Source organism: Chlorocebus sabaeus, chromosome 16 (genome assembly GCF_047675955.1).
Source record: "Chlorocebus sabaeus isolate Y175 chromosome 16, mChlSab1.0.hap1, whole genome shotgun sequence".
In the NCBI taxonomy this organism is placed as follows: domain Eukaryota; kingdom Metazoa; phylum Chordata; class Mammalia; order Primates; family Cercopithecidae; genus Chlorocebus; species Chlorocebus sabaeus.
Window position 1 is genome coordinate 64,250,850 of NC_132919.1, and position 26,864 is coordinate 64,277,713.

The following is a 26,864-nucleotide window of genomic DNA, read 5'->3' on the forward strand; positions in this document are numbered from 1 at the left end:
CCCCCTCTACCAAGCTTGATCATCCCAGTTTGACTTCAGACTGCTGTGCTGGCAGTGAGAATTTCAAGCCAGTGGTTCTTAGCTTGCTGGGTTCCATGGGACTGGGACCTGCTGAGCGAGACCACTTGGCTCCCTGGCTTCAGCCCGCTTTCCAGAGGAGTGAATGGTTCTGTCTCACTGGGGTTCCAGGCACTACTGGGGTTCAAAAAAATACTCCTGCAGCTAGCTCAGTGTCTGCCCAAATAGCTGCCCAGTTTTGTGCTTGAAACCCAGGGCCCTGGTGGTGTAGGCACATGAGGGAATCTCCTGATCTGCAGATTGCAAAAACTGTGGGAAAAGTGTAGTAACCCAGCGGGGTAGCACAGTTCCTCATGGCTTCCCTTGGATGTGGGGAGGGAGGTCCCTGGCTCCTTGCACTTCCTGGGTGAAGCAATGTCCTACCCTGCTTCTGCTTGCCCTCCATGGGTTGGACCCACTGCCCAACCAGTCCCAATGAGATGAACTGGGTACCTCAATTGGAAAAGGAGAAATCACCCACCTTCTGTGATGGTCTTGCTGGACCTGTAGACCAGAGCTCTTCCTATTGGGCCATCTTGGTCCCTCCTCCTCAAAACTTTTTAATAACGTGTTTCTAGGTACTAGCTCTAGAAATCCAAGATCAGTATGACAGAAAAAGGGCCTAGTGATCTGAATGCTAAAACAGTGTTTTTTTCTTGGTGATTCTGATGCACAACTTTATTTGGGAACTACTGTTTTTGAGTCTACTGTAGTTAAACCATTTTAGTGATTGTAATGTGCTTAAAGCACATAAGGATAAACAATGAATTAATAAACAGTTGGGACAGTAGGATTAATAATCTGAAAATTGTGAAATAGGAAGGGTTTTTGAAAACAACAGTAAAGCTTGAGGACTTCAGTTTTACCTGCCTTTTTATCTTACTTCTCACTCACCTTCAAGACCTCTCAATTCTTTCATCAATCTGTTCACATATACCTTTCCTTTGGCTGCAAGACAGAGAAAAATTCAAGTCTCAGGTAGCAATGTAGATATTTAAAAAATAGCACAAAACATACATAATTTCAGAATGTACATTTTAAAATATTTTATTCCAGAAATTTATACTTTTTCATTTTCAAGAATAAAACTCAGGAATGGAAACAGTTCTCAATTTGATGACATCATTTTGTTGGAGGGACATGGAACATTCCTTACATAGGGAGTATTAGTCACAAAAGTTCATATGCTCGGCCTTCTTCAAAGAATCCTATGATTTTGTTGTTGTTGAAACAGGGTTTTGTTCTGTCTCCCAGGCTGGAGTGCAGTGACAGGATCTCAGCTCACTATAGACTCCACCTCCTGGGCTCAAGTGATTCTCCCACATCAGCCTTCCAAGTAGCTGGGGCTACAGGTACGTGCAGCTGTGCCTGGCTACTTTTTAAACTTTTTTTTTTTTGTAAAGATGGGGTCTCACTATGTTTCCCAGGTTGGTCTTGAACTCTTGAACTCAAGCGATCCTCTCACCTCAGCCTCCCAAAGTGCTGGGATTACAGGTGTGAGTCACTGCATCTGGTTTTACTACGATTTTTTAAATTTAAATTTAAACTTTTTGAGACAGGGACTTGCCCTGTCATCCAGGCTGAAATGCAGTGGCGTGATCACTGCTCAAAGCAGCCTTGACCTCCTGGGCCCCAGCAATCCTCCCGCCTCAGCCTCCTGAGTAGCTGGGACCACAAGCATGTGCCACCACGCCTGGTTTGGTGTGATATTTTTAATGCTTACCATCAATTGGAAGATTATTCAGCAGTTGCATGCCTTTATCTTCTGTGAGATTTATCCCCATATTTTCCAGAAAATTTTCCAGGTTCCTAGCATCAACCTTCTCACCTTTAAAAAGTAAAAAGTGAAAGTGGTTTAAAGTTTGAAGAATGATGATTCTATATTAAGAAAAATGTTCATGTGGCATCATTTGCTGATTAAACATTAATGAAATAAATCTGGCGATAATGCCAGCTATTGCTCAGACATAATCTTAGAGCTGTTTTCTAAAACAATGATAGTGAAAATTAGGCTGTAAGCCATTAGATAAAAACATTCACCAGTAAATAGATAGAGTGAGAAAATGTATCAGAAAGGGAAACACTGCATTTAAAATAGAATTTTGTGCAAACATTGGAATCTCGATTGTGCAAAATTTTCTTAATTGCATGTTTTGGCATCATACAGGGCCTTTCTCTAGGGGCTTCTATCTTAACCTGGTCTGGCTCTCTGTCATGCCTCAGGGATTTGGTGAGTCTGCTTTCCTCTTCTTGGTAGCTGTAATACAGTGAATTTCTTGTGCTTCCTTCCTTAAGGGTGGCTAGGAAGTCAGATGCAACCTCTCAAGCTCACCTCTTTTTTCGTGCCACAGGAACACTAGCATGTAGAGATTTTTTATTCTTAGAACTTTAATGTAAAGTGCTAGAGGGAAACAGACAGGTGAAAACCAAACTATCACAAGCATGAATAAGACACAAAGCTAACAAATTTCTTTGGTAACAAACTTAGTTTTAGTTCCTGGTTATGAGAGTGGAAATCACCAGTTATCTTTGCCCCTGCAACCATCTCCCAGTCTGCTCTTAGGATGACTGTGTACAATTTTCCTTCACCATGGCTCCTTTCTCTGGCTCTTTTCATGGCTCTTTTCTCTGCTTGAAGATGCAATTTCTTTATTTATTGTTTGAACATAACCTCAAGGTTTTACTGTTTTCTTAATAAAACCAAAGATGAAGCTCAGAACTGAATCACTTGGCCCTTTCTTGCTTTAGTTCCTTTCAGTTCTCTTTAACAGCCAGCATTCGCTGAGATCTGCAGTTGGGCTCAACACACTCTTGCCTCAGCACAATCTTCTTTGTGGTTTTAGGCTTTTCTGGAAAATCGGCTTAGTCTACCCATCATAGCCACTCTGCTTCCTGTCATAACACTGCTTTCCCTGGGCATACAGAGAATCCTTGCCCTTCTTGCACTGTGTCACTTTGTGGGGTTGGAACTTGCCATACTTCCTACAGAAAGTCCAGTGGGTTTTATGAATGTTCATCATGTTTACAGTAGCTCTCTTGGCAGGGAACAAAAGCTAAAGATGCACTTAAGGCAGACAAATCAGATGTCCCAATCCTTTCCAATTCCAGCAAAAGAAAATTCTTGCTTTTAGTCCTCTGGCACCACAATGCAGTTTTTCCACTGAGAGGGGAATGTCTTGAGAGTTAGTCAGTCATCTGCACAAGTGCCTAGGAGGAAATGTGCACAAGGGTTGTTTTCCCCAAGATGCTTCGGAACTCTCTTGTGAAGACTTGGACCACTGGGGCTTCTAATATCCCCCTGTCACCAGCCAAAGGAATGACTCTTCAGACACAAAAGAGCAAGCTCCTAGTCTGCTAACTTGATCAGGGTTTTGACAAGACATGGGAGCTTCTGCCTCAAGAGCATGGTCTAACTATACCTTTTATCCATACTGCTCTCATTTTTCAGAATGAAAACCCCTTCAAATTTTTGCCCTCTCTAGTCTATTGTTTTATTACCTTGACATTTTTCTTTCTGCTGCTAGCTTCTTTTCAACCCTTCTCATAGTGCACTCTGAAATTAATATTTCAGTTAATACGAATTTCTCTGTATCTTTAGTCTCTTTACAGACTTTTAACTGTCCTTTTTAACTGAACTTTGCCTCTTCCTAATATAATTTTCTGTTACTTGCTTTTATTTTTGAGATAAGACTGCTCATTTTTCCCTCCCTCCCTCCCTCCCTCTGTTCCTTCCTTCCTTCTTTCCTTTCTTCCTTCCTTCTTAGATGGAGTCTTGTTCTGTCACCAAGACTGCTCATTTTTCTATGTCCTAATTGTCTCATGGCTTGGCATTCTCCTACATTGCAACCGCTGCTTTCCAACCAAATCCAAACCTCTTCTCTTTTGAGATTTATGGAATTTGGCTTTCTTTTTATTTCTACCCACTGGCTTCTTGGTCACTTCAGGAGCTTGTCCTATGACCCATAGTCTTCTCCTGCATCCAAAACTCCTAGCATCATTATAAGGAATTCCAGCCTTTATATGGATAACTTATTCAATGACTTGGCCTCCAAATCTCTTGACCTTCTTATCCTCAATGACTATCTCTTATTTTTATTGCCACCCACTGGCTTCTTGGTCACTTTAGGAGCTTGTCCCATGACCCATAGTCGTCTTCTTCCTCCAAAACTCCTGGCATCACTATAAGGAATTCCAGCCTTCATTCAGATAACTCATTCAATGACTGGCCTCCAGATTTCTTGACCTTCTTATCCTCAATGACTATCTCTTAAATTCTACGTCAGTTAACTCTCAAGGACACGTTCTGGACTTTGTCATCACCTAGAAATGCTTTACCTCTAAAACCTTAAATTCTAACGGGCTGACTTCTGGCCAATATCCTGTAATTCTTCCATTTATTTTACTTCCTTTCTCATACCACACCTGTTATATCTTTATAGAGAATTTCATTCCCCTTCTCTCACTTTTCTCTAAGTTCACAACCTCACTTCTTTCTGCATCCACACTAGAACACTTAATCATTTTCTTGGACTACACGGTTAAGTCTCTATGCTTTCATTCTTCTGGTACATGAGTCTTAGCATCTCCCAATTTGGTCCAACTGAAGAATATTATATAATCATACAAAAGGTTGCCATTATGTTTTAATGATATTTAACTATGGTTACCTCTTAGCACTTCTCAGCAATGCCTTCATGTATTCCTTATTAACTTTAGTTCATATTTTCTATCAAAGTTATACAAAATCAAATTAGTATAGCTTTTATGGAAAACAGTATGGAGATTTCTCAGGGAACTAAAACATGGAGCTGCCATTTGATCCAGCAGTTCCACTAATGGGTATATACCCAACGGGAAAGAAATCATTATATTAAAAAGATATCTGCACTCTTACGCTTATTGCAGCACTATAGCAGAGATGTGGAATCAATCTAACTGTCCATCAATGGAGGACTGGATAGAGAGGATGGAGTATGTATATACCAAGGAATACTACTCAGACACCAAAACAATGATATGATGTCTTTTGCAGCAACATGGATGGAACTGCAGGCCATTATCCTCAGCAAAATAACTCTGAAACAGAGGGTTAAGTACCACACGGTCTCACTTGTAACTGGGAGCTAAACAATTTGTACACATGGACATACAGAGTGGAATAATGGACATTAAAGACTACAAAAGGTGGGAGGGTGCAGGGGTGAGGGTTGAAAAATTACCTATTGGGTACAATATTCACTGTTTGAGTGATGGGTACACTAAAAGTCCAGACTTCACAATGATGCAATATATACATGTAAGAAATCTGCCCCTGTATCCCCTACATACATAAAACTAAAAACAAAAACAAGAAAAAAAGTTATGTAAAATCATCAATACTCTTCTTGAAATTCCCTACCCCACCATTGTGTCCTTCCTGCTAGTAGATGATCCTGTTTTCTACTTTACAAAGAAAATTGAAGCGTTTAGGTAAACTCCTTTGAATTTTACTCCTACATCTACCTAGATTCTCTATATCTTTGTCCTTCCTGACTTAAAGTCTCCTTGTCTTGGAAAAACAGGTGGCTTCAGATTCTTTTTTTTTTTTTTTTTTTTGAGACAGAGTTTTGCACTTGTTGCCCAGGCTGGAGTGCAATGGTGCGATCTCAGCTCACTGCAACCTCTGCCTCATGGGTTCAAGCGATTCTCCAGCCTCAGCCTCCCTAGTAGCTAGGATTACAGGTGCCCACCACTACGCCCAACTAATTTTTTTCTTTGTACTTTTAGTAGAGACGGGGTTTCACTATGTTGGCCAGGCTGGTCTCGAACTCCTGACCTCAGGCGATCTACCCACCTCAGCCTCCCAAAGTTCTGGGATTACAGGCGTGAGCCACTGCGCCTGGCCCAGATTCTTACTCATATATTCAATTGCCTATGGTTCAATTCTCTTTAGATGTCTCAAAATTCAATATGACCCAAAATGGTAACTCTACTTCTAAATCTTTTACTGAATTTCTTTATTTTGGTGACTGTCTTTATCACTCACCCAACTACCGAACTCAGAAACAAAGCAGTCATCCTTTACTGTTTCCTTTCTTCAAAACTCCATAACTGATCAGGAATCAAATCCTGTAATACTATATCTGTAATATCTCTTATATGTGTCCCTTCCTCTCAAGTCTCATTGATAATGATTACCTCTGTCTTTTATTGTCTTTTGCCTGGACAGTGACAATTTGCTTCCTAACTCTTCTCCCTGACTCCTCTCCTGTACACACACCTTCATCCATTCATCCATTCTCTATATTGCTGCTGAAGCAATCTTTCTTTCTTTTCTTTCTTTTCTTTTCTTTTTTTTGGAGACAGGGGGTTGCTTTGTCATCCAGGCTGGATTACATAGTACAGTTGTAGCTCACTGCAGCCTCAACCTCCTGGGCTCAAGCCATCCTCCCACCTCAGTCCCCCAAGTAACTGAGACTACAGGTATGCGCCACCACACCTGGTTTATTTTTATTTTATTTTTTTTGTAGAGATGGAGTTTCATCAAGTTGCCCAGGCTGGTCTCAAATTCTTGAGCTCAGGCAATCCACCTGCCTCGACCTCCCAAAGTGGTGGATTACAGGCATGATCCATTGCACCCGGCAAATCTTTCTAATTTGCACATCTCATCACATTGTCTCTAGCTTAAAATCCTGGAATGACTCCATACTCCACAGAATAAAATTCACACTCCTTTATTTGGTAGTCAAGGACCTCTATGATTTGTCCCCTGTGTAAGTCCCTGTTGTTGCTGTAACAATTTACCAAAAACTTGGTGGTTTAAAACAATACAATTTTTTTCTCTTAATGGTTCTGGAGAGTGAAAGTCTGAAATCAGTTTTATTGGGCTAAAGTCAAGGTGTCAGCAGGGCTGGTTTCTTCAGGAGGATCTGGCAGAGAATCTGTTCCCTTGCCTTCCACTTCTAGAGGCCACTTATATTCTTCAGCTCATATCCCTTCTTCCATCCTCAAAGCTCTCATTGTAGCATCCTGCTTCCATTGTCACACTGCCTTCTACTTTTTCTGTCATCAAGTCTCCCTCTTAAGGACAGTTGTAATTACATTTAAGGTATACTTAGATAAGGATAATCTCCCCATCTCAGGGTTCCTAATCATATCTCCAAAGTCACTTTTCCCATATAAGTTAACATTCACAGGTTCTGAGGATTAGGACTTGGATATTTTTGGGAGCCTACCACATCTCCTTCCTTGCTCTTTATTTCTTGCCAAATTCCTGATAGCATTTTATGATCCAGTTTATGCCAAATTATTTCTAGTTCCTTAAAGTTCCATACTGTTTCGTTTCTCATCTTGGTGCCTTTTATGCATTTTTTTTTTTTTTTTTTTTACCAGTCTTGTATGGTTGCTGTTCATGGTACTACATAACAATTACAGTAGTAACATCAAAGATCATTGATCACAGATTACCATAATAGATATAACAAAAAAGTCTGCAAGACATGACACATGAGACATGAAATGAGGACATGCAATTGGAAAAATGACATTGATAGGCTTGCTTAATGCAGGGTTGTTGCAAACCTTCAATTTGTAAAAATCACAGTATCTGTAAAATGCAATAAAGCAGGGCATAATAACATGAGGTGTATCTGTAACTGAATTTCTTATTATAGGTGTATTTGACTTTTTTTCTTGGCTGGGCACAGTAGCCCACACCTGCAATCCCATCACTTTGGGAGGCCGAGGTGGGTGGATCACCCGAGGTCAGGAGTTCCAGACCAGCCTGGCCAACATGGTGAAAGCCCATCTCTACTGAAAATACAAAAATTATGCTTTTTTCCCTCTATCAGAAACACTGTCTCCCTGACAAACACTGTTTCATTTTTTTAAGGATCAGCTCATATGTTGCCCACTCTACAAAACTATTTCTCAACTTCTTCTCAGGTGCAAGTGACCATCCCTCCCCTTCTTTACCTTGCATAGGTTCTTTGCAATCTATAAAATTTTATTGCATTTACTTGTATGTATTTTTCCTGCCTCAACTACACAAGCTCCTGGAAGGTTGGGATATGATAGACGCTCAATAATGAGTTAATAAAAATCTAACCTACCTGTAAAAAGATATCCTTCATCCATCACCACATTCACATTAACTCTTCCCTCATCTGTAAGACAAGACAGAATCGTATGCATAAAGACAATAATAGAAGAAATATGTAACAGTCATACATTGGCCAGGTGTACCTGTAATTCTAGCACTATGAGAGGCCAAGGTGGATGAATCATTTGAGGTCAGGAGTTCGAGACCAGCCTGGCCAACATGGTGACACCCTATCTCTGCTAAAAATACAAAAAATTTTATATTTGTATAAAATATAAAGGAGGCTGAGCAGGAGAATCGCTTGAACCCAGGAGGTGGAGGCTACAGTGAGCCAAGATCATGCCATTGCACTCCAGCCAGGGGAGCAGAGTGAGACTCTGTCTCAAAAAAAAAAAAAAAAAAAAAGTCATATATCGAAGGAAAACACAAAATTCAGCAAATTTATGAGATTTATTCTAGAATTTCGTCATTTTGTTTTGATACTTATTTATTCATTTTGTGTCAGGGTCTCACTCTGTCTCCCAGGCTGGAGTGCAATGGTGTGATCTTGGCTCACTGCAACCTCCGCCTCTGGGGTTCAAGTGATTCTCTTGCCTCAGCCTCACAAGTAACTGGGATTACAGGCACATGCCATCATGCCCAGCTAGTTTTATATTTTTGGTAGAGATGGGGTTTCACCATGTTGGCCAGGCTGGTCTCCAGCTCCTGACCTCAAGTGATCCACCTACCTTGGCCTCCCAAAGTGCTGGGATTACAGGTATGAGTCACCGCGCCCAGCCTAGAATTTTATCCTTTTAAAACTCCAAATGGAAAATGTGGAAAGAAAAAGCTCTGATTATAAAAAGGATGCTTACTTCACACTTCTAATATCACTTTTATTTTATTAAGATAGTTAACCTCATGTAGTAGAATGCTGGGCTGACACACTGAAGAAGTATCTGGAATAACTCTAATTTATTCATTATAATACTGTCAAGCAACTTAAAAAGGGAAACTGCTCCAGTAGAAAAGATTTGCCTTGGAGCATTAACAGTCCATATATCTGCAAAAAATCCTTCCCATCAACCAAAAACAATGCATTTCTTTCTCTCTCTCTCTCTCTTCTCTCTCTTTTTTTGAGATGGAGTCTTGCTCTGTTACCCAGGCTAGAGTGCAGTGGTGGGATATTAGCTCACTGCAACCTCCATCTCCTGGGTTCAAGAGATTCTCCTGCCTTAGCCTCCCGAGTAGCTGGGATTACAGGCACCTGCCACTGCGCCTGGCTAATTTTTGTGTTTTTAGTAGAGATGGGGTTTCACCGTGTTAGCCAGGCTGGTCTTGATCTACTGACCTCGTGATACACCTGCCTCGGTCTCCCAAAAGTGCTGGGATTACAGGCGTGAGCTACCGTGCCCGGCCACCAATGCCTCCCTTTCTCTTTTCCCTTCCTTTTCCCCTCCCTTCCCTTCCCTTCCCCTCCCCTCCCTTCCCCTCCCCTCCCTTCCCCTCTCCTTTCCCTCCCCCTCCCTTCCCCTTCCCCTTTCCTTTCCTTTCCTTCTTTTTACTGATGACTCTGTTACGGAGGCTGGAGTGCGCCCAGGCGCCATTTCGACTCACTGCAAGCTCCGCCTCCCGGGTTCACGCCATTCTCCTGCCTCAGCTTCGGGAGTGGCTGGGACTACAGGCGCCCGCCATCACACCCGGCTAATTTTTTGTATTTTTAGTAGACACGGGGTTTCACTGTGTTAGCCAGGATGGTCTCGACCTAGTGACCTCGTGATCCGCCCGCCTCAGTCTCCCAAAGTGCTGGGATTACAGGCGTGAACCGGCCACACCGATGCCTACTTCTATGCTCAATCCACACTTAGCTTAGGCTTTCTGTCCTTCTTCTACTACTCACTTCAATATCAATAAAATAATTTTTAGATCAATCTAACTGAACTTTAACAATATCTTTAAAATTTTGTTTTTAAACTTTATTTTCTATTTTTCTTTTTAAAACTTGTATAAATTTAAGGGGTACAATATTGTTATATGGATATATTGCCTTTTAAAGTGGGTCTTTAAAGACCCTTATAGGCCAGGCACGATGGCTCACGCCTATAATCCCAGCACTTTCAGAGGTTGAGGCGGGTGGATCACCTGAGGTCAGGAGTTTGAGACCAGCCTGGTCAACATGGTGAAACCCTGTCTTTACTAAAAATACTAAAATTAGCTGGGTGAGGTGGCAGGCGCTGGTAGTCCTAGCTACTTGGGAGGCCGAGGCAGGAGAATCGCTTGAACCTGGGAGGCAGAGGTTGCGGTGAGCCAATATCACGCCATTGCACTCCAGCCTGGGCAACACAAGCAAAACTCCGTCTAAAAAAAAGGGGGTCTTACAGATGGTCAGTGCCTTGGAGAAAGACGTCTTATCCATTCTCATGTATTTTATTTTATTTATTTATTTTTGAGACAGAATCTGGCTCTGTCGCCCAGGCTGGAGGTCAGTGGCACAATCTCACCTCACCACAACCTCTGCCTCTTGAGGTTCAAGTGATTCTCCTGCTTCAGCTTCCTGAGTAGCTGGGACTGCAGGCACACACCACCATGCCTGGCTAATTTTTCATCCTAATGTGTTTTAATTATTCCCACAGAAGACTTATGAATAGCCTGAATGCTATTTATAAGAATATTTCTAATGCTATTTCCTAAGAGCTCATTGACTTGAAAAGTAGTACTCAAGGAGATGGTTGACATTTCTACAACCAAAATCATCACGGCGTTCCAGCAAAGTTTCAAGATAACTGGATAATGAATAAGAAAAAGTATCTACATCATTTTATAAGTAGATAAAAATACTGGGAAATAATGTATTTCCAATAATAAAAAAAAATCCAATGGAAAATTCACTTTCTTCTGACCAGAGCAGGGCATAAATAGGTGGCATTGTGTTGAGATGAATGTATATTGATTTTTATTATTGCTACTAATAAAGCTAATTTTAAATGTTTACTATGTGCTAAGGCCTATACTAAGAATTTACAACAATTATGAAAGGTAGATATTATTTTCTTTTTGACAGAAGGGCACTAAGATTCAGAGCAGTTAATTTGACCAATCTTGCACAGCCAAGAGTTGTCGGAGCTGAGATTCAAATCCCTGTCTGGCTAATTCCAATTCCAACTTCATTCCACAATGCCATATAATCAGTGGAATCAGTGGGATGAATCCCAGGTTTTTGCTATTTTTCCCTAGAGGGTTATTATTTTGGAAAATGTTCTTTTTGGATACTTGTAGGTGTCATTATTATGAGGCCATGCTAATGTACGGTAGATGTGATTGATGTTAAGGGGAATTATTACTATTCCCCATCTTAAACGTGTCATTTTTGGTAGGTCATAATTCACTGTAGATAAATTCTTCTTTTCTGTCTTTCTCTTACTACTATTTTCCTCCTTATTTTATTTGTTTACTTGCAGACTTTCCCTCTCAGACATTTTCTCCATTTATTTATTTTTTGGCTTTTCCTTTTGGTCTACTAATAATCTCATCAGTGCTCTGACACATTGCTAAAGTTTTGATAAATTTGTGGACTGCTAACTTCCTCATTAAAGATAAATAAGATGAATTATTAGAGTATTCCTTTCCAACCATCTCTTAATTCATATTTCTAAGTCAATGTCTTACAAGTATCTCAAACTCTACGTGTCCAAAACTGAAACTACTCTCCTGACATTTTAACCTGAATCTCTTCTGGAATCGGCTTATGACTGATGACTTCCTCATTAGGATATCCCTTCCTAAAATTCTTCAACTTTTTCATACCTCACATGTCATCAATCACCATGCTCTATTCACTTTAAATTTTTATTAGTTTTAATAAATACATTTAAATTCTAAAATCTTTCGCAGATCACTCTGTTATTCATCACTAAATTCACTTCCCTTGCCTAGGCTCTCACTGTCTCTTGTTGGATCATGGAAGTATCTCTCAAGTTCCAGTCTTTACTTCCAATAATGCTGTCTACATTGCCATCAGCACTGATTTTGCAAGAGAGAAATACTCTAGATATACCACTACTTACAGTATGAAGCCTAAAATTGAAGGGAGAAATAGACAATTAAAGTATAATATTTGGAAACTTCAGTACCCCACTCTAAATAATGGATAGAACAACCAAACAGGAAAATAAGTAGGTTAAAGGAGACTTGAAGAATATTATCAATCATGGAACATTCACCAGGCTAGACCATATGCTAGGCCATAAAACAAGTCTCATTCAGTTTAAAAGAACTGAAATCAAGAAAGTATGTTTTCTGACCACAAAGGAATTAATTCTAAGTCAACAGCAGAAGGAGATTTGGGAACTCCATAAACATTTAGAAATTAAACAACACATTTCTAAATAACCCATGGATCAAGAAGAAATTACCTGGGAAATTAGAAAGTATTTTAAACTGAATGAAAATGAAAACACAAATATGAAAAATTTCAAAATGCAGCTAAAGCAGTGCTTAGAGGAAAATTTATACCTGCAATCACCTGTATTAGAAATGAAGAAAGGGTTGGGCATGGTAGCTCACACCTGTAATCCCAGCACTTTGGGAGGCTGAGGTGGGTGGATCACCTGAGGTCAGGAGTTTGAGACCAGCCTGACCAACACAGTGAAACCCCTTCTCTACTAAAAATACAAAAATTAGCCAGGCATGGTGGTGCATGCCTGTAGTCCCAGCTACTCAGGAGGCTGAGGCATGAGAATCGCTTGTACCCGGGAGGCGGAGGTTGCAGTGAGCCGAGATTGTGCCATTGCACTCCACCCTGGGAAACAAGAGCAAAACTCTGTCAAAAAAAAAAAAAAAAAAAAAAAAAAAGGAGGAGGAGAAGAAGAAGAAGAAGAAAGAAAAAGAAAGAAAGAAAGAAAGAAGAAAGAAGGATTTTAAATTAAGAATTAAATTTTCACCATAAGAAGAGCAAACTAAACCTAAGGTAAGCTGAGAGAAGAAAATAATGAGGATCAGAGCTGAAATCAATAAAATGGAAAACAGAAAATTGATAGGAAAAATTGATGTTGGTTTTTTGAAAAGATCAACAAAATTGGCAAATCTTTAGCTAGTTTGACTAAATAAAAAAGATACAGATTGGCCGGGTGCAGTGGCTCAAGCCTGTAATCACAGCACTTTGGGAGGCTGAGACAGGTGGATCATGAGGTCAGGAGATCGAGACCATCCTGGCTAACACGGTGAAACCCCGTCTCTACTAAAAAATACAAAAAAACTAGCCGGGCGAGGTGGCGGGCGCCTGTAGTCCCAGCTACTCGGGAGGCTGAGGCAGGAGAATGGCGTAAACCCGGGAGGCGGAGCTTGCAGTGAGCTGAGATCCACTCCAGCCTGGGCGACAGAGCGAGCGAGACTCCGTCTCAAAAAAAAAAAAAAAAAAAAAAAAAAAAAAAAATTACAGATCAAAATCATGAGAGAGGACATCATTACTGACTTCATAGAAATTAAAAAGGAATATAAAGAAATACTATGAACAACTTCATGCCAACAAATCAGACAACTTAGATGAAATGAACAAATTTCTAGAAAGACACACATTACTGAAAGGCTCAAAAGGATGATGAAAGCTAAACTACATAGCTTTCCAGTCTTGGCAATCTGCCTTTCCAGCCTTTTTTTTTCCTGCCATGTTGTAACATGAAGTCACATTCTACCCGCAAGGAAATTCTTGCTGCAATCCTAACAATTCTGTGGCTTCGCATGCATTTACGCTTTTGTATGCATTATTTTCCTATCTGGAATGCCTTCATCTGGGAGAATTTCCACACGTCTTCTGACAAGCCTTTCTCTGATTCCCTTCCTGGAAAACTTAGTTCTTTCCTCCTTTAAGATCTCACTGAACATAGTTTTATATATTCACAACCACATTGCATTATGATATATTGTTTGCATATAAGATGTATTACTAGACTATGAACTCCTAGAGGTCAGAGATTCTGTCATCTTCATTTTTGTATTCCTAATAGTGTACACATATTAGATGTTCAATAAAGTCTACTGCATGAATTAATTCTTGAGGACTGGACTCTTACCTTTTTATGTATCTATTTATTTATGCATTTATTTATTTATTTTGGAGACAGGGTCTCACTCTGTTGCTCAGGCTGGAGGGCAGTTCTTTTTATTTTTTAATGCTTCTGCACAACTCTAAATATACTATCAGAAGTTCTCATATATGATCCAAAGTTTTGCTTAAACAGCAGCTCACCATCAATGGGCAGGTTGTTTTTCAGATCTTGGTATTCCTCTTCCTCAAGCTCAAAGCCCATATGTTCCATGAAAGGTTCTAGTTTATCAACACTAAGCTTCACTCCTTAGAAAAAAGAGAACAGGAATGAGAAATGCAAACAATAATGATAAAGTGAAAAATACTAGGCATGTCCATGAGTTAATAGAGGGTAAACAATCAAAGAAACAATAAAGTTGTTTATATGAAAATAATTGCCATGTGAATCCCAAAAATGGGAATGCTCTCCCATTTTTGTCTAGAGGATCTGACTATAGGTTTCATGGGACATTTATAAGGAAAAAACTGAAGAACTAGGCAAGTCTGATGAAATGTGGCAAGAAGCTGCCTTTATAATTCTATTTGTAAAATAGATTTTAAATGCAGTGATAGAATAAAAAATCACTTCCCCAAAGGCACTATGTTCAAAGTAGTAAATTATGAGACAAAAACAATAAACAGGTTAATTGCCAAACTTGTCATCACCCCAAATATATGTGGTTTTAAAAAAGTAAACACAATCAGTTTTACCTGATTTCTCACTTACCTTTGAGAGACCTTATACCATCCAGCAACTTATGCTTATACAACTTTCCAGCAACTGTAAGATATTAAAGCATAGTATAGCAACTGGTAGGGAGGCTTGATAAAATATTTAAAAAACCAGCAATTTCGGAAGAACAACTCTTATAATTTTACTCAAATCTTTTCGTGTTTGTGTTTATACCCAAAATAAGAATTAGACCAACAGGAGAGAGCTCTTAAGATAATAAACCTACCTACTTTTTCTTTTTTGACACCAAAACAATTAGTGGTACCTTGCCATGCCTTTCTTATGTCTCTCTTTTTTTCTTCTGATTTCTCCTTTTCTACTCCTCTGCTTAAGATCATGCATATTGGTGTTCCCAAGTATAATGTTAGATATAGTTAGATTTAGCTCAAGCGATTCTTGAGCAAAAAACCTGATGATTATGACAAGATTTCTTTGAATGTTAGCATTGAGCATTTCTATATATTTTTCACATAACATCAAATGGATGCTTTGCTTTGTATTTTCATTGACAAGCCCATAACAATAAATTCTTCTTCAAGGTAATCAGTGAGATGTTGTCTGCTGCCATGACAGGTTTCATATTTACAGAAATTCATCTAATCCCACATAGGTGGTGAAGTAGCATGGATTTCTGGCCTCCTCTCCACAAATCAACCCTGGAGCAACTGAAGTTTGAGCAGAAATTTGGATTGTAGGAACCAAGTGAAAAGCCATAACAAAATTCTTGGGAAATGAAAAGCTGTGTGTGTGTGTGTGTGTATGTGTGTGTGTGTGTGTGTGTTTACAGCCTAGGGTAGAGGGCTAGCAGTGGCAGTTAAAGCACCAATTAGGGAAACTTTTCTTTTTAAAAGATTTTTGCCTTTTCCTTTATGTACCATGAATCTAAGATTATCATTGCCTACTCCTTCATTACAGAAAGCAGCAACAAAAGGCTAGACCAATGGTCCGGTGTCTGGAAGGTAACATCAGGGCACCACATAAACCCTTCAGGAGTGAAGGACTAATGTAAACAAGAGAAGACTGGTAAGCTGCCCTCTGGTATTTTATCCTGTAACTTTTATGGTTGGTGGATTGCCTTCTTTCAGTTCTACGTTTCTCTGTGGTTAAAAGTGAAATTGACTGTCACTGTTTGCTGATAATATGATCATTTATCTTGAAAACCATAAAGACTCTTCTAGAAAGCTCCTAGAACTGATAAAAGAATTCAGCAAAGTTTCTGGATACAAGATTAATGTATACAAATCAGTAGTGCTTCTATACACCAACAGCAACCAAGCGGAGAATCAAATCAAGAGCTCAATCCCTTTCACAACAGCTGTAAAATAAATAAATAAATAAATAAAATACTTAGGAATATACCTAACCAAGGAGGTGAAAGATCTCTACAAGAAAAATTACAAAACACTGCTGAAAGAAATCACAGATGACACAAACAAATGGAAACACATCCCATGCTCACGGATCGGTAGAATCAATATTGTGAAAATGACCATACTGCCAAAAGGAATATACAAATTCAGTGCAGTTCCCATCTAAATACCACCATCATTCATCACAGAATTAGAAAAAAAATCCTAAAATTCATATGGAACCAGAAAAGAGCCCATATAGCCAAAGCAAGACTAAGCAAAAATAACACATCTGGAGCCATCCACACTACCTGATTTCAAACTATACTATGAGTCCATAGTCACCAAAACAGCATGGTACTGGTAAAAAAATAGGCACGTAGACCCATGGAACACAAAAACATAAAGTGGGGAGTGGGGATAAAACACCCTTTCCTTTTTTTTTTAAAGATTCTATCCAGTTTATTCTCTCTCAATTTTAGAAAAACAGCTTTCACACTTTCCCTCGAATACTGGGCTATATAAAATCATTGTTCAATTTAACTTTAAATAAATTCTAACAATGACAACTTAAGGTACTGTGTTTGATGTAGTAAACCAAACAGAGTATTAAAATATAAAATTCTTGACAATTGAGTAGGAATGACACAGTTTTTGTTTTTTCATTTAACATTTCAACCTAACCATGGAGATGTGGAGGATTTATGTCCTTTCGCTTTTGATTTTGTGTATGTTATGCAATTGCTTTAATCAACAGAAAACTACAGAAGTGACTCTGTACCTGTTTCTGTGCCTAGGCCTTATAAAACTGACAGCTTCCACTACCTGTCTCTTAGAACAATTGCTCTTGAAAACCAGCCACCATGCTATGAGGAAGATGAAGAAATCCTGTGGAGAAGCCCACATAGAGAAGAACTGGAGGTCCCAGACTGAAGTCCTGCTGAGTTCCCAGACAAGAGTCAGTACCAATTTGCCTTTTAAGAGAGTAAGCTATCATGTAAATAACTTCTCTGGATCCAGAAAAACCTAGTTCTTGACCTACAAAATCATGAGCAAAATAAAATTGCTCTTTTAAGACAACACAGAGTGGGAGAAAATCTTCACAATCTACGCATCTGATAAAGGGCTAATATTCAGAATCTACAACAAACTCAAATCAGTAAGAAGAAAAACAGTCACATCAAAAAGTGGGCTAAGGACATGAATAGACAATTCTCAAAAGAAGATATACAAATGGCCAACAAACATACGAAAAAAGCTCAACATCACTAATGATCAGGGAAATCCAAATCAAAACCACAATACGATACTACTTTACTCCTGCAAGAATGGCTATAAGAAAAAAATCCAAAAACAGTAGATGTTGGCGTGGATGTGGTAAACAGGGAACACTTCTCCACTGCTGGTGGGAATGTAAACTATTACAACTACTATGGAAAATGGTGTGGAGATTCCTTAAAGAACTAAAAGTAGAACTACTATTTGATCTAGCAGTCCCACTACTGGGTATCAACCCAGAGGAAAAGAAGTCATTATATGAAAAAGATACCTGCACACACATGTTTATGGCAGCACAGCTCGCAATTGTAAAAAAGTGGAAACAACCCAAATGCCCATCAATCAACAAGTGGTTACAGAAACTGTGGTATATTTATATGATGGAATACTATTCAGCCATAAAAAGGAATGAATTAATGGCATTTGCAGCAACCTGGATGAGATCGGAGACTATTATTCTAAGCGAAGTACCTCAGGAATGGAAAACCAAACATCATATGTTCTCACTGATATGTGGGAACTAAGCTATGAGGACACAAAGCCATAAAAATGATACAATGCACTTTAGGGACTTGGGGGGAAGGGTGGAAAGGGGATGAGAGATAGCACACTACAAATAGCGTGCAGTGTATACTGCCCGGGTGATGGGTGCACCAAAATCTCACAAATCACCACTAATGATCTTACTCATGTAACCATATACCACCTGTACCCCGATAACTTATGGGAAAACAAAGGTGAAATTGACCAGAGGAGAGTGTCAGCTCAAGAAAATGATTAAAAAGTCCTGGGTCTCTCTGCCTTGGGACTTGTCTTCTTCTTTGATTAAATTGAGTCAAATTAATGAAGCATTTCTTCACATATTGTGAATATCACTGTGTACTCTGTACTATCTCAACATGAAGTTATACATGGTTCCTCAAACATGCCTTGGTTGGGTGTGCCTCTGTGCCTTTGTTATGTTTTTATTAATATTACAGCACTTACCAAAGTGCATGGAATTTTTTTGGCATGTGCTGTCTATCTATACATTGAATTCTTTTAGGACCTGGACATTGTCTTTTTTATTCTTTATGACTCAGAGCCAAATATAATGTTTAGTACCTAATGGCAGCACATTGACTTTTAGTAAATGGATGAATAAATACCTCATCGTAAATTAAATGCTTACCATCAAGTGGCAAACTTTTCATCAATACCGAGTTTTCCTTTAGTTGGAGTCTTAACCCTATGTTTTTCAGAATATTTTCCAGGTATTGATAGTCAATTTCTTCCCCTTAAAAAAGAAAATAATAAACAAAATCAAATTTCAATAGTAATTATAAAATCAATTATGTCTGTGTAGCATTATCCACAAATACAGGACAAAAAGCAACAGAAACATCAGTGTTGTCTAATTACACAGAACTAGAAGGGAGATTTCAGAAATGAAACATCTTTCTGGTAGAAGAAAGCTCTTCGATGTTGCAAGAAACAAACACAGCACACAGATAGTTCACAAAATGATGTGGCATGAATAATTCTGCCAGCATGTAATATTTGCTCTATTGTTTCATTTGTGTCTGAATCATGAATTTATTCTTAGTAGTCATATTACCTGTATGTGTAATTTGCATTGCTATTTTGCTATCAGAACAGTAGAGAATGAAATTATATTATTGAAAAACTTCAAAGAATATAGGACATGTTATTTAGGCATTACACTGTGGCCTTTTAAGTAAGATGTAGATAACAACTGATTATAATAATTAATAACATTTAGTTTATAAAGCATGTCTCTTTAGTTGTATATAAATTGCCAATAAAAACAGATACAATGTCAGGATTAATATGATATGGACAAGATAACATAAAATACTTTCAAAATAATTTCTTTTGTTAAACATTTAGATGATTTTTATTGTCTTATCATCATTTCTTCTGACTCACCTAAAATTTCATCTACTTCATTCAGAAGTAAATCCAGTTTAACTCTTCTCTCATCTATAAGACAAGATACAATTTTGATATGGTCCTGCTATAGACTGACCGAATTATGTCCCCCATATAATGAATGATTCATATAATGAAGCCCTAACCTCCAATGTGACTGTATTTGGAGACAGGGTCTTTAGAAGGTAATTAAGATTAAATAAAGTTGTAAGGGTTGGTCTCTGATCCAATATGATGGTGGCCTTACAAAATGAGGAAGAAAGAGATCTCTTTCACCCTCTCTCCATCATGTAAGGACATAGCAAGAAGGCAGCCATTTATAAGCCAGAAAGGCAGCCCTCCCAGAAACCAAATAGGCCAGCCCCTTGATCTTGGAATTCCTATCTCCAGAACTGTGGGAAAATAAATTTCTGTTGCTTAAGCCACCCAGTCTATAGTATTTTGTTATGGAAGCCCAAGCATACTAATATAGGTCCCAATTACATAAAATTCTTAAACTGTGAAGTAAAGTGTTAAGGATCTGACAGTTGCCTAGAATTTTTTCTAATTATATATATATTTAGAAAAAAGTGTGTGTGTGTGTGTATATATATAATATATAAGTATACATATATACTTTTTATGTATAAAAAGAATATATATACATATACTTTCATACATATAAAACTACATATATACACATATATATACTTTCTCTGTGTGTCTGTGTGTACACACACACACACATATATATATACACACATATACACTTCCTTTTTAGAAACAAGGTCTTGCTCTCTTGTCCAGGCTGGAGTACAGTGGCATGATCATGACTCACTGCAGCCTCAACCTTCAGGGTTCAAGTGATCTTCCCATCTCAGTCTCCTGAGTGATTTGGACTACAGGCATGTACCACCATGCCTGGCTAATTTTTTACAATTTTTTTTTTTTTTTTTTTTTACAGATAGGGTCTCCCTGTGCTGCCCAGGCTGGTCTTGAACTCCTGGGCTCAAGTGATCCTCCTGCCTTGGCCTCCCAAAGTGCTGAGGTTACAGGTACAAGTCACTCTATTAGTTCTAATTAGTTTATTTTTACTTTATATAAGTGTAAATTGAGAAAGGAAAAATAATCTAAATATGATAAACATATTTATTCTATTCAGTCAATTTTTCCTGTTTTTGTTACTTCCTCACTAGTGTGAAAGAGGAAAAAAAGGAAAAATTACTTTCATTGTTAAATTCATCAAATATTTGATGGTCTAGAAAAAAATTCTAAAATTCACATGGAACCAAAAAAGAGCCAAAGCAATCCTAAGCAAAATAAAACAAAAAATCAAAAACAAAAATCAGAGCTGGAGACATTGTATTACCTGACTACAAGGCTACAGTAAGTAAAACTGCATGGTACTGGTACAAAAACAGACAGATAGACCAATGGAACAGAATAGAGAATCCAGAAATAAAGCCACATACCTGCAGCCATTTGATCTTCAACAAAGTTGACAAAAATAAGCAGTGGGGAAAAAACTCCCTATTCAAAAAATGATGCTGGGATAACTGGCTATCCATATGCAGAAGAATGAAACAGGATCCCCTACCTATCACCATATACAAAAGTTAACTCAAAAGATGGATGAAAGACTTAAATGTAAGACCTCAAACTATAAAAATCTTACAAGAAAACTTACGGAATACCCTTTCTGATATTGGCATTGGCAAGGAATTTATGGCTAAGTTCTTAAAAGCAATTGCAACAAAAACAAAAATTGACAAATGGGACCTAATTAAACTAAAGAACACACAGAAGCACAGCAAGAGAAACTATCAAGAGAGTAAACAGATAACCTACAGAATGGAAGAAAATATTCACAAACTTTACATCTGACAAAGGTTCAATATCTAGACTCTATTAAAGAACTTAAAGAGCAAAAAATTATTACTCCACTTAAAAGTAGGCAAAGGACATGAACAGACACTTCTCAAAAGAAGACCTACAAATGGCCAACAGACACGAAAAAAATGCTCATCATCACTAATCATTAGAGAACTGCTAATCAAAACCGCAATAAGATACCATCTCACACTAGTCAGAATGGCTTTTCTTGTCTTTTTTTTTTTTTTTTTTTTTTTTTTTGAGACGGAGTCTCACTCTGTCACCAAGACTGGAGTGCAGTGGCGCAATGTGGGCTCACTGCAAGCTCCGCCTCCCAGGTTCACACCATTCTCCTGCCTCAGCCTCCTGAGTTGCTGGGACTAAAGGTGCGTGCTGCCACGCCTGGCTAATTTTTTGTATTTTTAGTAGAGACGGGGTTTCACCGTGTTAGCCAGGATGGTCTCAATTTCCTGACCTCATGATCTGCCCGCCTCAGCCTCCCAAAGTGCTAGGATTACAGACATGAGCCACCGCGCCAGGCCCAGAATGGCTTTTCTTAAAAAGACAAAATATAACAGATGGTGGTGAGGCTAGGGAGAAAAGGGAACATTTACACGCTGCTGCTACTGCTAGTGAGACTGTAAGTTAGTTCAGCCACTGTGGAGAGCAGTTTAGAGATTTCTCAGAGAACTGAGAGTTGAATTACCATCCGACCCAGCAATCCCACTACTGGGTATATACCCAAAGGAAAATAAGTCATTCTACCAAAAAGACACATGTAGTTGTATGTTCATCGCAGCACTATTCACAACAGCAAAGACATGGAATCAACCTAGATGCCCATCAATAGTGGACTTGATAAAGAAAATATGGTACATATACACAATGGAATACTATGCAGCCATGTAAAAATAAAATCACATCCTTTGCAGCAACACAGATGCAGCTGGAAAGCATTATCCTAAGCAAACTAATACAGAAACAGAAAACCAAATACCATATGTTCTCACTTATAAGTGGAAGGTAAACCTTGGGTACTCATGGTCATAAAAATGGTAATAATGGGGGAGGGTGGAAATGGGGTAAGGATTGAAAAAAAACCCTACCTATTGGATATTATGATCACCACCTGGGGGACAGATTCATTCATACTCTAAACCTCAGTATCATACAATATACCTATGTAACAAGCCTGTACATGTACCCCCTGATTCTAAAATGAAAGTTGGGGAAAAAAGGGAAACCCAACAGGTAATATTTTGTAAGCACTGTAAAATGACAGTAAAAATGTCAGTGAAAGTGAAATCAACAAGGAATATCTAGCCACATACAAATTTTATTTAAAATCAATTTTAATAACAGTTCAAGTGAAGAATATTTTTCAAAAATCAGTGAAGTACTTAAGAGAAAGCCTTGTGATTGGAGTCAAAAGATTTGAATTTATTGAACTGCTGCCAATACTAACTTAAGGTTGTAGAAAAACATCAAATCTGGCCTTGTCCAGTACTATTCACTAAAGTAAAAGGTTATTTCAAAAATATGTTCAAAACATAACAATGCTTTTAAATATTAATACAATAATTACATTCTAAAAAATATATTTGTTGGGTGCATACTACATGCCAGGCTCTATTTCAGTACTGGGGATACAACAGTAAACAACATGAAGTCTCTGCTTCTGTGACAGCAATCACTAATGTCAAAGAAACCACTGGGTTATGAACTATTTCAGATCCAACAATAGAGCACTACATTAAAACATTGACATTTATTTCCTCCTACTTATTTCCAATATTTTAAATGACTCTTTAGCTGGTTTTTATATCCCTTTTGTTTATTGCTGTACTTTGTTTCTTTGGTTGTATTTTTGAAACTCAGCCTTCATAGAACAGAGGCAAACTCTAGTAATATTTATTTCAAGACATCAGCTGATCTCTCCTCTAGAAATTTAGAGTGGGGCCATATCCCCATTTTAACAGGAGCTTTAGACACTCTTGGCTGGCCCATGTGTTACACAGTTTTATGAAAAAAGGATTAGAGGTTGGGCAAGAAAGAGACCATGTTTTTGGCGAGCAGAAAGTCTTATGGTTTCAAGCATCAGATCATGTTAGATAAGCTTTGGTAAATCAGCACTTCTGGGATGGTTATCAAACTATTACATTATTTCAAGATGCTAAAGATGTTAAGATGCTCACGATCCTAAGAGTAAAACAGAGTGCTTTGACGAGATTGTGTTGCTAAAGATCATGCAAAAAGGTAATAATCCCAAATAAATATATCAACATATATTTTCTTTTATTGTAAAGGCTAGCTATTTCAACAAAAATAACTATAGTGGGATTGCTTATATAAAATGAAGATTCATAGGCTCCATCCTAGACCTACTTGATCACAGTCTCAAGGGAGTGGGTGATTTCTATACAATCTAAAGCTTAAGCTCTATGAATTTATTAAATGTGATTGTTAGAAATGTTTTGTACATTTTACAATAGTACACTTTAAACAATTTCCACCACTTTCTTTTATCTCTCTTTTTTTCTGTTTATTTCTCTCTGAATTATTTCATAATTTCCTCTACCTTCTCAAATATTCTTTTTCTGTTAACTTATATACTTGATCCCAACACTGGCCATGATCTTATTCTGGTGTTTTTTGGTATAGAAACTCTAGGAACTGGGTGGAGCCCACTGCAGCTCAAGGAGGCCTGCCTACCTGCCTCTGTAGACTCCACCTCTGGGGACAGGGCATAGCCAAACAAAAGTAGCAGAAACCTCTGCAGATTTAAATGTCCCTGTCTGACAGCTTTGAAGAGAGTAGTGGTTCGCCCAACACGGAGTTTGAGATCTGAAACGGACAGACTGCCTCCTCAAGTGGGTCCCTGACCCCCGAATAGCCTAACCGGGAGGCACCCCTCCCCCCGTAGGGGTAGACAGACACCTCACACGGCCGGGTACCCCTCTGAGTCGAAGCTTCCAGTAGAAGCTTCAGGCAGCAACATTTGCTGTTCAGCAATATTCACTCTTCTGCAGCCTCCACTGCTGATACCCAGGCAAATAGGGTCTGGAGTGGACCTCCAGCAAATTCCAACAGACCTGCAGCTGAGGGTCCTGACTGTTAGAAGGAAAACTAACAAACAGAAAGGACATCCACACCAAAACCCCATCTGTACGTCACCATCATTAAAGACCAAAGGTAGATAAAATCACAAAGATGGGGAAAAAACAGAGCAGAAAAGCTGAAAATTCTAAAAATCAGAGAGCCTCTCCCCCTCCAAAGGAACGCAGCTCCTCACCAGCAACAGAAAAAGCTGAATGGAGAATGACTTGATGGTTGAGAGAAGAAGGCTTCAGACAATCAAACTTCTCCAAGCTAAAGGAGGAAGTTTGAACCCATCGCAAAGAAGCTAAAAACCTTGAAAAAAAGATTAGACGAATGGCTAACTAGAATAACCATTGTAGAGAAGTCCTTAAATGACCTGATAGAGCCGAAAACCACAGCATGAGAACTACGTGACAAATGCACAAGCTTCAGTAACTGATTCAATCAACTGGAAGAAAGGGTATCAGTGATTGAAGATCAAATGAATGAAATGAAGGGAGAAGAGAAGTTTAGAGAAAAAAGAGTAAAAAGAAATGAACAAAGCCTCCAAGTAATATAGGACTATGTGAAAAGAACAAATTTATGTCTGATTGGTGCACCTGAAAGTGACAGGGAGAATGGAACTAAGCTGGAAAACACTCTGCAGAAAATTATCCAGGAGAACTTCTCCAACCTAGCAAGGCAAGCCAACATTCAAATTCAGGAAATACCGAGTACGCCACAGAGATACTCCTCGAGAAAAGCAACCCCAAGACACATAATTGTCAGATTCACTAAAGTTGAAATGAAGGAAAAATGTTAAGGGCAGCCAGAGAGAAAGGTTGGGATACCACAAAGGGAAGCCCATCAGACTAACAGAGGATCTCTTGGCAGAAACTCTCCAAGCCAGAAGAGACTGGGGGCCAATATTTAACGTTCTTAAAGAAAAGAATTTTCTACCCAGGATTTCATATTCAGCCTAATTAAGTTTCATAAGTGAAGGAGAAATAAAATCCTTTCCAGACAAGCAAATGCTTAGAGATATTGTCACCACCAGGCCTGCCCTACAAGAGCTCCTGAAGGAAGCACTAAACATGGAAAGGAACAACCGATACCAGCCACTGCAAAAACATGCCAAAATGCAGAGACCATTGATGCTAGGAAGAAACTGCATCAACTAATGAGCAAAATAACCAGCTAACATCATAATGACAGGATCAACTTCACATATAACAATATTAACCTTAAATGTAAATGGACTAAATGCTCCAATTAAAAGACACAGACTGGCAAACTGGATAAAGAATCAAGACCCATCAGTGTGCTGTATTCAGGAGACCCATCTCACGTGCAGAGACACACATAGGCTCAAAATAAAGGAATGGAGGAAGATCTACCAAGCTAATGGAAAACAAACAAACAAAAAAGGCAGGGGTTGCAATCCTAGTCTCTGATAAAACAGACTTTAAACCAACAAAGATAAAAAGAGACAAAGAAGGCCATTACATAATGGTAAAGGGATCAATTCAACAGGAAGAGCTAACTATCCTAAATATATATGCACCCAATACAGGAGCACCCAGATTCATTAAAGCAAGTCCTTAGAGACTTACAAAGAGACTTAGACTCCCATACAATAATAATGGGAGACTTTAACACCCCACTGTCAACACTACACAGATCAATGAGACAGAAAATTAACAAGGATATCCAGGAATTGAACTCATCTCTGCAGCAAGCAGACCTAATAGACATCTACAGAACTCTCCACCCCAAACCAACAGAATATACATTCTTCTCAGCACCACGTCACACTTATTCCAAAACTGACCATATAGTTGGAAGTAAAGCACTCCTCAGCAAATGTAAAAGACCAGAATTATAACAAACTATCTCTCAGATCACAGTGCAATCAAACTAGAACTCAGGATTAAGAAACTCACTCAAAGCCACTCAACTATATGGAAACTGAACAACCTGCTCCTGAATGACTACTGGGTACATAATGAAATGAAGGCAGAAATAAAAATGTTCTTTGAAACCAATGAGAACAAAGATACAACATACCAAAATCTCTGGGACACATTAAAAGCAGTGTGCAGAGGGAAATTTATAGCACTAAATGCCCACAAGAGAAAGCAGGAAAGATCTAAAATTGACACCCTAACATCACAATTAAAAAAAAACTAGAGAAGCAAGAGCAAACACATTCAAAACCTAGCAGAAGGCAAGAAATAACTAAGATCAGAGCAGAACTGAAGGAGATAGAGACACAAAAAACCCTCCAAAAAATCAATGAATCCAGGAGCTGGTTTTTTGAAAAGATCAACAAAACTGATAGACTGCTAGCAAGACTAATAAGGAAGAAAAGAGAGAAGAATCAAATAGATGCAATAAAAAATAATAAAGGGGATATCACCACCAACCCCACAGAAATACAATTAC

At 38.6% G+C, this 26,864-nt stretch overlaps 1 protein-coding gene across 2 annotated transcripts in view; it reads right to left on the reverse strand.

Moving 5' to 3' along the window:
- EFCAB3 (EF-hand calcium binding domain 3) overlaps window positions 1–26,864 on the reverse strand; it is a 160,773-nt gene that overhangs the window by 108,739 nt on the left and 25,170 nt on the right. For both annotated transcript variants that reach the window (XM_073005148.1, XM_073005149.1), the window contains 7 exons: window positions 19,488–19,541; window positions 18,730–18,834; window positions 14,926–14,979; window positions 14,361–14,465; window positions 8,148–8,201; window positions 1,781–1,885; window positions 952–1,005 (listed from right to left, as the gene is read on the reverse strand). In XM_073005148.1, coding sequence (XP_072861249.1) covers window positions 952–1,005; window positions 1,781–1,885; window positions 8,148–8,201; window positions 14,361–14,465; window positions 14,926–14,979; window positions 18,730–18,834; window positions 19,488–19,541 — 531 coding nt within the window. The remainder of the gene's footprint in view (window positions 1–951; window positions 1,006–1,780; window positions 1,886–8,147; window positions 8,202–14,360; window positions 14,466–14,925; window positions 14,980–18,729; window positions 18,835–19,487; window positions 19,542–26,864) is intronic.